This window comes from Dipteris shenzhenensis, chromosome 7 (genome assembly GCF_047967505.1).
Source record: "Dipteris shenzhenensis isolate YYH24624 ecotype China chromosome 7, Dip_SZ_1.0, whole genome shotgun sequence".
In the NCBI taxonomy this organism is placed as follows: Eukaryota; Viridiplantae; Streptophyta; class Polypodiopsida; order Gleicheniales; family Dipteridaceae; genus Dipteris; species Dipteris shenzhenensis.
Window position 1 is genome coordinate 43,629,385 of NC_141602.1, and position 12,789 is coordinate 43,642,173.

Sequence of the window (12,789 nt, forward strand, 5' to 3'; positions counted from 1 at the left end):
TGATCTTCCTGTGATATCAACACCCATGGACCTTCATTATTGGTAAGCTGTAATAACAGCATGCAGCATAATGAAGCATAATGCCCTGACGACAAATATGCCAAAATTTGTGGCCCAAAAACATCACCATCACACTGCATTAGGATTGCAATCGTAACAGCTGTATCTCGGGGCTTGTCTTGCTGGACAGAGAACCATTTTACATATTTCTGAATTTCTAGCTCATAGGCTAGTGATATCTGCCTGCAAGTTACTGATAGGCACCTTTGATGAACTATAAGTACTAGTCCTGACATAACCCTCATGGGTCTGTTCAGCCTCATCATTTGCATAGGGATTTGCTTTTGCAAGTGCCAATACATGGCAGCATTTATCACATGTTGTACCAAGCACGAGGACACCCTTACAAAGTTTTGCCCTCTCATTTACAGCAATCCTATGAGATGTCATTGTTCTCCTAATGGCTGCTAAGTGTAGCAAGCAAAACTCCCAACTATACTCACCTAGTGAGCAGCAGTGAAGGGCATCAGTTATGTTGTAGTTGTGGCCATATTCCCCACTGTCGTGCTCCTGAATATGTTGTGACACAGCTTCAGAAGTAAACTGTCTTGCATATCTTTTTCATGCTGCACAAGCTGCTCCTTGTCAGTGGGTAAGTTTACTTTGGCATCCCTGTGTGGTCTTCTATATTTTCCTCGTCCTCCTCAAAAACTTTGTCCTCAAAGTTTGCATGCCTAGAAGGATCGAGTGTAAGTGCATCCACATCCTTATCTTGCTGGTCAACATCTGCATCTTGATCAATATCACGGATTTGCTCATCATTGCTTGGCGCCTCATCTATCTTTTCACCCCTCAGGCCTGCTTCATTGTCACTGTTATGTAGGCTAGTCTGAATATAGGCATTTCTTCCATTAATGTGCTGAACTGCCAGGGCATCATCTGGAGCAATGTATCGGTCCTGCAAACTCATCTAGCAGCCCCCTTGCTGTCCATATTTGTTTCCATCATGTGGGCTGCTGAATTAATTTGAGCAGCTATCCCAACATAACCCTTTTGTAATTGCAGCTGTAATAGCCTGGAAACAACCAGATTTTTGTCCTGCATAATGAAGCATCTTCCACGGCTTTGAAGCAAGATTTAGCTGCGTACAAGGGAGAGGCATAGCATGGCTAGGCTGCATAGCTCCTCTAGACATCATAGCTCCAAGAGACTCCTTGGGTGGATCAAAATCCTTCCCATCCCCATCGTTTTGGTGCATAAAAGGAAGCGTGGGCTGCTTTCCCATTGATTGCATTGCAATGTGCACAACCTCTCTGACCTTCTCACAGATTTGTTCGCCGATTTGTTGGCCCATCTGCTTCTCTGCCGTGCTCTGAAGCATCACCGATGAAGCATCCATGAATTTAGCCCTTGTGCCATCAAGTGTGTGCATTGCAAAGCTAGGAGGTATACCCTTGGGTGCTCCCGAAATGACAGCTTTTGATTCTTGCTGTTCACTTGACAACGACCATAGTTTTGTCTTGCATCCAAAGGCATCATCCATGGCTCTAAAGCATGGTTTGGCTACATGCTAGGGAGTGGCATAACATGGCTAGACTACATTACAAGCATTGGTCTGACTACATTCTCCCCAGATGTTGGGTGTCTACTGTTGTAGGCTTGCACAGCCTTTGGCATCACTCCCCTCGGCATCATAGCTCCAACAACAGGTTGCTCTATGGCATTTGTAGCTCGACATTTAGCATAGGACATCGCTGTCAAATCTAACAGCTGAATATGTAAGGTACAACCACCGCAGTGCACTAGCCTGTGAGGCAAACTGTATTTCAACTTGGAGACCACCTGAAGTCTAATGCATGACAATCCTCCCAATAAGCCCAAAAGGAGAAAATACCTGATGCAACACATCCAATGTAATGGGATGCAACAGATTGCAGGTGGTAATCAAAAGGATTCCACTGGGCTGTGAGTCTTCCTCGTGTTCAAGCTGCCCTGTTGCATGCTGCTTAAAACCCTGCATAAACTGCCCAAAACTAGAGGCATGTTGCCCCATGTTCCATCCATAGGCATTGGGCTGTCCCATAAAGTTGTCCCCTAGAAAAAGGCCGATGGCAAAACTCGAGAGGACAATCGATGAAGAGGATTCAATAAGGAGTCGAAATGGCTCCAAACGGGCCTGTGAAAGGCCCTGAAAAGGAGGCTGAAAAAGTGACTTTTTACCCTTTTTTTGTTTGTTTTTTTTTGGGGGGGAGGGGGAAGTCACCTAAGACAGTTAGTCCTCTGACTTAAAGACCTCTAGGACACTTAGGACATTGACTTAGCCTAACCCAACCCATCCTACGAACTGAACCCTGATCAGGTTAACCTATCTGACCAACTAACCTAACCTGACCTAACCTAGCCCAAGCTAACTATCTTAACTAGACCTACAAACCTAACCCAACCCAACTAGCTAAACCTAACGAACCTAATCTAACTAACCAAACCTTAGAACTAGGCTAAGGTTTTGGAGGCCGGGCAGACGAACGGCGGCGTCACGACGAGGATGGACAACAGTGTCACGGCGAGGATGGACGGCGGCGTCACGGCGGGGATGGACGACGGTGGCGACGAGGTAGGGCGAGGACACAACGGAACTGGCGACGTGAGCGACAGATGACGACGGTGGCAACGGGGTACGGCGCGGACGCAACGGACTGGCAGGGCAGGTTGACGCAGTTGGCCGTCGACTCAACAGAGTTGGTGCAGGTACCAGTTCGGTGGACGGAAGGGAGCTCGTCGGGTAGATGCAGGAGTAGGCAATGACTAGCAGAGGCTACCCCCTTTCAAAATTTCACGACCAGGGGCTGACGCTGATTCCTGGAGCTGACGCCAGTGCCATGAAACTTGATTCAAGATTCGAGATGGTCGTCGATTGCTCTACAAACGGATAGCAAGTCTGTGCTAAGCGGCCTCTCTGAAGGTAGACGTTAACAAATTTTTGGGCTGTTGTGGCTTGGTTGTCATTGTCGTTGACGTAGGTCGTCAGGCTCGCTAAACCGATCTTGATAGCTTACATCCTTTCAAGCTGATTCGTCAGTGGCTGTGCAAGCTTACAGCCTTTCAAGCTGTTCCAGTCAAACAGCAAGTTGGCGATTTCTTCTTGTGGGGACCATACAATGACTTGCGCCTGCCTCAACAAGTCAGCTCCAAAATGTGTCATTGTGCCTGGCGTTGGTGCTGCGTGTTGCTTCAACGTGGAATGAAAGGTGAAAGGGAAGAGGTGCCAGAGAGTGCAGCTCTGATACCAATGTAAAAAAGGGGTAGGGACAGATTTGGAGAAAAGGGGATAGAGGAGCAGAAGGGGGAGAGAGAGAGAGAGAGAGGGGAAGAGGTTGAGGAAGGGGTAGAGGGAGAGGAAGAGAGAGAGATAGAGAGAGAATAGGCAGCACATAGGAGGAAGGAGGAGGTAGTAAATAGGATAAGATGTCACATCAAAAAGTCCTCTTGTACATGAGAGGATGGTACTTATATAGTAGCCCTTTAGACCCCTCTATCTTGCAAACACCCCAAATACTAATTATCCTAACCCCCACTAACTTGACCCACTTTTGGCCGTCATTACAGAATGTGCATACGATCTTGCTTAGAATTTTGAGCTCATGCACAAGGGTCAAGGATTCAAGTAGGTCAACAGTAAGATACCCCACAATTCCACGCGAGGTGATGGTGGGAATGGACAGCAGAAGGAGAGCTGGATGGTGAAGGACAGCAATCATTATCGAGGGTACTTGGATAACCCTCTATGCCAAGGAGAACCAATGCTTCTATTGTCATGTGCCAGGCAATATTAAGGAAGATTGCCCGCATTACCAGAAGCTTCTAGCCACAAGAGCCGCGTCCAATGGTTCAGCAAGGCCTCAGTAGTCATCGAGGAGCTTGATGAACGGAAGACTACAGGGACAACCTCAATAGTCATACAGGAGCTTGAAACTCAGTGGAAGGGAGAGCCTCGTCAGTTTACCAATATGTTTCAGTTTTATGGACAGGTTGGATGTCAAAAGGTCCTTATCCTGGCAGATTCAAGCAGTTCCAAGGACATCATCTCCACCACAGCAGCTCAGAAGGCGCAATTGCCTCTTACGCCAATGGCCTTGAATGGTGCATTTCCACGGCAACAGATAGAGAGCAACATACAGGTAGCTTCAGCCACTCTGAAGATCTCGGGGTGGGTACACAGTCAGCCACTTAGGGTCGCACCTACTCAAGCAGCAGACTTCATCTTAGGAGCACGATGGTGGCACCAATTCGAAGTCCGACTAGATTATTAGCACCAAGGCTTGGATGTCAAAATCCCAGTTCAAGTTCATCTATTGGATTAAGGGTGTTCCACCTCGACCTTTGATATCAGTTATTCAAGGGGCTCAAGACCGGCGCCAGCAAGGCACATTTTTACAGCAAGACACAGTATTACATCAGGGTACAATCTTACAGCAGGCAACAGGGGTACAACAAGACTAGGATGCCTCTCTCAAACAAAGTCTTCCTCCGTCCCTATCACCTATATGACCCCGAGGAAAACCGCATGGAGCATCATCCTGGAGTATTAAACCACCACCCGTATCCTTACCAGAAGTTAGCACCAGATCCAAGAATTCAGTACCTGCAGATCAGGATTCATGAGCTTAGCAACCATTTCTGGATTCATGAACCAGGTATCCAGATCACCAGTTATATATTCCTCTTTAGAGGCCCGCTATATTCTCTCCCTCTGATTCTCTCAATCACATAGCATCACTTGTGTATTGAGTGCATCATCTATCAGCTTCAGATAGTGGTGAGCAGGAGAGAGAGTGAGTCAGTCTATATCCCGCTACACTAGTGCTGTCCATGGGTATGTACAGTTACTGCGTGGTGAGAGAGCTGAGCTGAGAGGTGAAGGGACTGAGAATGAGAGCTGAAACTGACATAACTGAGGGATGAACTGAGAGAACTGAGAGAGCATGTGCTGAGCTGAAAACTAAGAAAGGATCTGCTGAAACAAGACTGGCAACCTGGACTTGCTGCTGCCCAAACCTGCTGCTATGCTGTGTTGAGATCTGCCCACCAATCGCAATGACTTGGAGTCTTACTTTGTTTTATTTGAGTCAACTTCTAAGCAAATACATCAAATCTAAAAGTCAAGAACATGACTAATTTACCAGTGTGATAGCTTCTGCAAAGGAAAAGCTTACACACCAATAGCACCTCCAACAGCACCTCCCATAGCAACTCCAGCAACAACTCTTGTCAAGCAGCTGTCACGAGCCATAATAAACTGCGCTACTGGTCAAAATCTTGATAGGATCTAAATCATAACAGCAAACTTTTAATTAGTAGAATTGCATTACACATACGGCATCATGTACTATAACCTTGAATGCAATAACAGAATTTTGAAAGCATGCAAAAACATTTTTTCCATGCCCAAAAAAAGGTACCCAAATTTCCTTACAGCCAGCTTTGGCATAAGCCTGGAAAGAATCATGTATTAGAACATCAGATTCACTTTTGGTAACTTCAAAGTGACATCAGACATGCCTTTTTTATGCATACTTTATACATAAGAGTGCTGCATACGAGGCATACTTCACTATACATACGAGTGCAGCGTAAGAGGCGTCGTTCCAGAAATATATTTCAAGTGGCTGTGTTTAAGAAACACAGATCCTCTACAAGAATATCATGCTCGACGTTCACAAAGCCTCCTACTAGTGTGCTATCATGAAATTCTCAGTCAAGGAAAAGCTCTCCATCAGATGTTACATGCCCAAAGTTACAACTAAAATTAACAGCACTAAGCTGAGATGACAGTGGATAACTATCTGACATGCACTGCATCCAAAATGGTGACTGGATGGGATTGTTTTAAGACAGCCGAGAGTAAAGCTAGCAGAACACTGGAGACGGAAAGCGTTAATCCAGAAATATGCCAGCACGCATCATGTATATGAAACAAAAGAGTGCAGCTTTTGACCTCATGATAGTCACCCACTAAGACAAGTGTACTATTATGAAATCTCATGTTCTTCAATTGTACCCACTTGAGTTAGAAAACAAAGCTGGAGGTTGCTTGCTGCAGCCAACACTCCCTAGCAAGGAAAGATTATGGAAACGTTTGCCCACAAATCACACAGTGCTACTTCAGATCTTGCTCCTTTCCTTAACGTGTACACATGTGAATATAGATAGACACAGGCTTAGATCCTTGAACAATGCAATCGTAGAGTAGAACAGTAGATCATGTGTTATAGATTGCTCAAACAAATGGACCAAACCTGATACAACAAGGTGTGCTCAGTGTGCCCCCATCTAGCAGCCAAGGTGCTGCATAGATGTCAACCCCTGACCACTCAAAACTGTCATCTACCTCCTTCTGGCACTGTCAGCCTGTGTGCTCTCCTAGAGCTTCAGTGGGTTGCATAGTGATGTGCTTCTGGACATTCCTTGCTACTTCTCTTCCTGATGAAGACCTGCAAGCTTCGTGCTCCACCAACCTTGATCCTGTAAACCATAAGTGTGCAGTGCACTACTCTTTATCTTATAGGTGATCTGCAGGTTGTACTGCCTGATTCCTGGCCTCTCTGGTGCCCTTGTAGACAGCCAATAGTGTTGGCACTGTTGTATGTGTCCCTCGACCTTCATGCTGCTGTATGTGCAGCCCAAATTGAGGCACCGGAAGACCCACACTCTGAATGAATGGACTGCCCCAGGAGGGGCCTTTATATAGGGCTTCGAGGCCCCTTGCATCAGTCAACCCAGTCAGCAGACCAGTCTGCCGACCTGCTTTTGCCCCAAGGCCTCATGTATCGCCACATGCCCAGGACTGTTCCAGCCGCATAGTATGCCATGTTGCTGCACAGATATCTGCTGCTGCTCCTGTGGCTATCGCAGACCTTGTACCTGCCCCATCTATGGGCCGTACTGCCCACCATCTAGGGCTAGTGCTGCCCTCCAACAGCAGCTTGTTATTGCAGTTCATTCTGCCCACATGGCAGCCTGCATGCTCAGACCTATATTCCTTCTCAGATTTGCTCCCGCGTAGCAAGCTCTCTCTGCCCACGTGGCATCTCTCTTTCCCAACACATGATGGTGGTACACCTCCCCCGTGTCCTCATTTGGGGGCTCACAGACCCCTCTCATTGACCAACTGTGGACCAAATCCCACACATCAATGCAGATGCTCCATTAGCTCCAACTGAAAAGCACTAAGGAACAGGTTGAAGATGTCCTCAATCATCGGTCTTTGAACCCACAGCTCTTGCTCCTCTAAGTAGAGTCCCATGCAAGCAAACCATCCTAGTACACAAGTACAATCCTGGTAGCATCAAAGGTCTATGGCACCACCATTCTGAATCACACAGACTCGCCAGCGTTCTCAACCAATCCTGGCACAGGCATCACATCTATCCAATGCCTACCTCGGAATCTAAGGACAGCCTGGATCCTGAGGTCAGATTCAACCTGACTTCACTCTAGCAACATCTGCAACCAACTGCTCCACCTGAACAATGAATTCTCATGGCTGAACCACACAGATCTCCAAGGCCAATTGTCTTTCCCAAAATCCTAGACCATGAGCTCCAAATGAGCTCTCATGAAACATCCCCAAACCGAGTCTAGTAACATCAGACCTAGTAAGGTACAGCTTCAAGCTAGAGTCCAAACAAACCACGGGATGCACCTGCAAACAACCCATAAGAATTGGATCTAGCAGCTCACCTCCCAACCATAGGCTCAGTACATCGAGCCATCCCGAAGCCTAGGGTCTAGACCACTGCAAAGAGCCAACCAACCTCGAAGTTCAAACATGTTACTATAAACACATGCCCTTGCCTCTAGCTATTGCTCCCTAGCCCAATAAGTCTATGTCCAGAGGTCATGACCAATCATTCACACCCATGAGGGTCTAGGCTGCATGGAAAAGCTGTGGCATGGAGGCCACAAACTTTCCCTTCCTTTTAGAACTTTTCTAAAAGGGTTGGTGTCCTAGAAAAGTACTTTTAAAAAGTACCTTTCTAACTCAAATTTTGCTTTGTGAAAAGTAAAAGAGAGAACTTCAGCTTTAGTGGGATACTTTAAGAAAGTACCCCTACATGCACACATGCATGTAGCCACTTGGCAACTTTAGAACTCATGTGGTAGTCCACTCTTAGTTTGCATGTCAATTTATGCATGCATGCACACACAGCGCTTGCATGGCATACGACTAAAGTGAAAAGTGGAGATTTCTAAAGCCAAAGTCACTTTCCAAGGCATGCAACCAAGAAAAGTAAGTGCATGTCACACATGCACCTTTAGCAAAAAAGTAGGACTGGACTGCGTGTCAACAGTTCACCACACAAAGCGTCTAGAAACCCACGAACAGCCCAGAAGTACCCAGGCTTCAAGGCGAGCAGCCCTGCAGCCCCTTACTGCAATTTGCAGTTCTGGCGACTGTTCCAAGCTGCCCTATAGCATCCTAGCCACCATTGAGCTGCCTTGCAGCCTGTTTTCTGCGGCCCGCAGACCTGGAACAGAATTGCAACTGTTCGAGGCTGCCATAGCCCTTGCAAATAGGTGCAAACAACCCTTTCTCTGCTTAGCCAGTCTTGGAAATCCAGTTGAACAGCCATGAAGCCTCCAGGCTGCACCAAAGTGCCCCCAATTTCTGCAGCACCCTGCCCTAGAACAAATTCATGACTGTTCCAGGCTGCTACAACTGCTAACATTGGGCAAAATCAGGGCGAAATGTGTACACACAGATTTCCGTCTTTTGCAGATTGCCACCAGCAAATCTGTTCCAACAGCTCCAGCGAGCTGTTTCCTTGCCCAGAAACTGTCGCCAGCTTCTATATCAAACTAGCAATCTCAGATTTCATCTCAAAATCTGCAATCCTGGCTGCAAAATGGGTGAAATTCTCACAACTTACCTTAGCTGCGAAATTTTCCCAGGGAACTGTCTCTTTTTCTATCTCAACCTAGTTCTACCTTTGCAAAGCAAATCATTTTGCATACACAGCCTAAGGAATCAAAACAAAATTCCAAATAGCACAATCATGCTTCCATAGCCGAAAGAATACCTGATTAGTTAGAATTCTCTTCTGCAACCGTATCTCGAAGCATAACCATGCAAGTCAAGCACCATGACTTCCCTTTTCCTTCCTCTGCCAGAGACAAGTTCATCTTTTACCAGGATAAGCACTGACAAGGGAATTTATGATTTCCCTCATAGCAACAAGACTCCACACAGCTTGAAGCTGGCTCTGATACCAAATGAAATATCCCCAAACCAGGTCTAGTAACACCAGACCCTGGTAGGGTACAACTTCAAGCTAGGTTCAAACAAATCACAAGAAGCACCTGCAGACAACCCATAAGGATTGGAGCTAGCAGCTCACCTCCGAAAGGATGCTCAGTATGTCGAGCCACCCCCGAGCCTAGGGTCTAGCCCAACGCAGAGAGCCAACCAACTCAAAGTCCAGACATGCGTCCCATACCACATGCCCTTTCCTCTATTTGCTGCTCCCTAGGACAGCTGGTCTATGTCCAAAGAAGCGCACTCCTCAGACCCCGGATAATGAGCACTTGGTCTATACTTATAGACCAAAGCCCCGGCTGCCTTTAGCTGTGAGCATATACTTTAGCATGCATGCGTAAAGTAACTTTACTTTGTGGCCACTCTTTGCCAAGTATAGCTCAGCCATGCCTCGCCTTTAGCAGGCCAACTCAACCCACAAGATCTAGACATCCCCTATGCTATCTATGGTCACCACCCTAGGTTATTCCTAACCGGATTAGACCACACCCTAATCTTAGATCTAATCCTAGATCCAGGGTAGTCTGACCTTGACTTTGGTTAAACCTAGGCCCTAGTTAGTCTAGTCATGGACGTAACATCTCAACTAAGTAATCCTCTAGCAACAATATATTATTTTGATATGTAGATTTCCCCATCTCCACCATGAAGGATTCAACAGGTTCACCATGTTCTACTCCCACTAACTTGCAAGTGAGCTTTGAAGAAGCAACAAGACTTCCCCCTCTACTTACCAAGACTTAATACCTAAGAGAATCAAAGCTACGACTTTCCGCAAAGCATGCTATTGAAGATGCATGAAGAACATGCGTACGATGAATCCACCTGTTTGAATGCTTGCTTCGGAAACAGGCCAAGTACCTCCCGGGGGCATCCACAGCATCCATGTGTAACCCTTAGTGCCATCTTCAATGTCCTTGTATCCTTCTGACTCTAATCATGGAGGTCATCTCAAAGACACTTCCCTTATGCAAGTGATGTTAGCTTTGTTCCCAACGCATCCTGAGCAAACATTGTTCTGCTTCACCTTCACAAAGGTCTTTAGTCCCTCTGACTCATCACACCATCCCTAAATGTCTGACATACAAACAGATTCACCTAGATTTGCATACCTAATCTCAGCGACGCTCGGAGTTGACACCAAGAAATGCTCTCTTGTTTTTTTATCATATTTCTTGTTGGCTTTAGCTTTCCTGCATCTTGAGTAGACTCCTTGCTTCTTTTTTGGTCCACCTTCTTCTTTCTGCAATCCTTCATAAAATGTCTTGCCTTGTCACAATAGAGGCATCCCTTCTTTTCCTTGCTTCCACTAGATGAAGAGTCATCATTATCATTAGTTTTGTCATTCCTCTTCTTGTTGTTGGGCTTGCCATTGTCAGGCTTGTCTTTGCTCTTGTCCTGTGGCAACAAAGGCTTTGACCTTGGATTTGTCGTCTTTCCTCTCAGACAGGTGGGTCTTATTCAGGGACTCAAACAGGATATCATGCAGCTCCGACAGGAGGTCACAACCATACACACTGTCCCAGGGAGTACCCCGGTGGTCGAGGCACAGATTGCGAGCATGCAATCTGCTATTGAGGAGACTTCCAGATGGGTTGACGTGGCCAAACGAGAACCCACAAGGGTAACCGTTTCGGCTGAGCAACAGCAGAGAGCCAGTAAGGCTCTCAACATCAGAGTACGCGGGATCCAACACCGATGGTAGATGCGACTGCGTTCCTAACCGCTACCCTGGGTGTGGCTGAGCACAAGATAGAGAGGGCATGGCGGGTGGGGAGAGATCCCAACCGAGAGCAACCCCTGATCATACAATTCCATGACACTCAGGCACGACTTTCAGCTCTACGATGCAGGTCACTCCTTCGAAATCAACTAGCGATCTCTACGGATGAGGACCTCACACCTCTACAGGTTGAGGAGAGGCGCTCTTTGCTGCTGCAGCGGGATCAGGCCCGAAAGGAGGGGAAGTGGGTAGTGATACGAGAGGGACGACTTCTTACAGGCCCTCGTAGGGCACCTACCCCCTCCGCTACATAGGGAAGCGGGGTCTATGAGACTCAGATATCCGAGACCTTGTCCTGCACCATTTGGAACTGTAATGGTACCTTATGGTCAGAACCGGGGAACTTCTCGGAATCCTATACAGGCCACGACATAGTCTTCTATACAGAGACACATCAGAGTCCAGAGTGCCCTCTTCCAATAGTCAGCGGATATACATGGGAGTCTACCTACAGAGATGAGACGAGGGGTACAGGAGGAGTTCGAGGTTCAAGTGGAGTTGCAGTCCTTTTCAAATCCACACTTCGGGGGATCATTTCAGTAGAGCAGAGAGATACACATTCCAGATTTCTTTGGATCCGGATACCACACATGGACAGCCGGAATCTGTTTGTCACAGTTTGCTACTTCCCCCCAGAGACCTCCCACTTTGCCAGAGATATTCAAGGTGATGATGAGACATCCTCATTTACTGCCCTTTATCAGTCCATCGTTGACTTTTCTAGCCGTGGAGAAGTCCTTCTAGTGGGGGACTTCAACGCGAGGACAAGGACCACTTCTTGACTTCAGAGATGATTCCACTCTACTAGCAGATGTTGACCTTGAGGAGGCAGGTATGCTACGGGTTTCGACTGATAAGCGAGGTCCATTCTCCTCTTATGGGCAGGCCCTATTAGACCTAGGCAAACATGATCTCATTATCTATAATGGTCTTGACAGATGGCCCGCTTCAGGTGGTTTCACATGCTTTCCACATGGGGAGGGCTCCAATGTTGTTGATTACATCATGGGATCCCCTGTCTTCACATCTCGCATTACTGACTTCACTGTAGCACCTCTCCCCCTAGGGGCTGATCATACATACCTTTTCTTTCGCATCTCCACCTCCCTTCGCACACCATCTTCCACTCCACTCAGTGCTTACTCCACCTACCACAATATACGCTTTGATCGGGATCACTGACCTTCTTACTCTCGCCGTCTGTACATACTTCTCGCTTATTTTGACTTCATACCCCTTTTAGAGGATCGTGTTGCCCTTGTCACCTACTCACTACACGATGCTTCCATTCACGCTTTTCTCCACACCACCCGCTCCACCCGCCCACCACCCCCTGGAAGTGTACCCTGTAATAGTTGGTACGATGATGAGTGTAAGGCCTTACGCCGTCAACTCAGATTCGAAACCAAAAATAGTCTTCCAAGCGCACCAGATACGCTCCGTGAATACCGTAGACTGGTACAGAGAAAGAAACTAGACTTCGTTCGTCAAAACGAGGAGGAGCTACTGAACATTTTGTTTAGTAACAACTCTAAAGACTTCTGGCGGAGATTTCTAGAAGGACGGTCCCCTCCGCCACTCACTGACACCCAAATCTGGTTTGATTATGCACGCACACTTTATGACATCCCAAATCAGCCAATCCCTGATCTCTCACACATGGTCCCACATCCTGCACCCTCTTCACTAG

At 47.0% G+C, this 12,789-nt stretch overlaps 1 protein-coding gene across 1 annotated transcript in view; it reads right to left on the reverse strand.

Annotated features, from left to right (window-relative positions):
* LOC147900385 (uncharacterized) overlaps positions 1-12,789 on the reverse strand; it is a 43,716-nt gene that overhangs the window by 16,541 nt on the left and 14,386 nt on the right. Inside the window, exon 2 of the mRNA XM_087377442.1 lies at positions 5,218-5,326. Coding sequence (XP_087233568.1) covers positions 5,218-5,290 — 73 coding nt within the window. The 5' untranslated portion in view covers positions 5,291-5,326. The remainder of the gene's footprint in view (positions 1-5,217; positions 5,327-12,789) is intronic.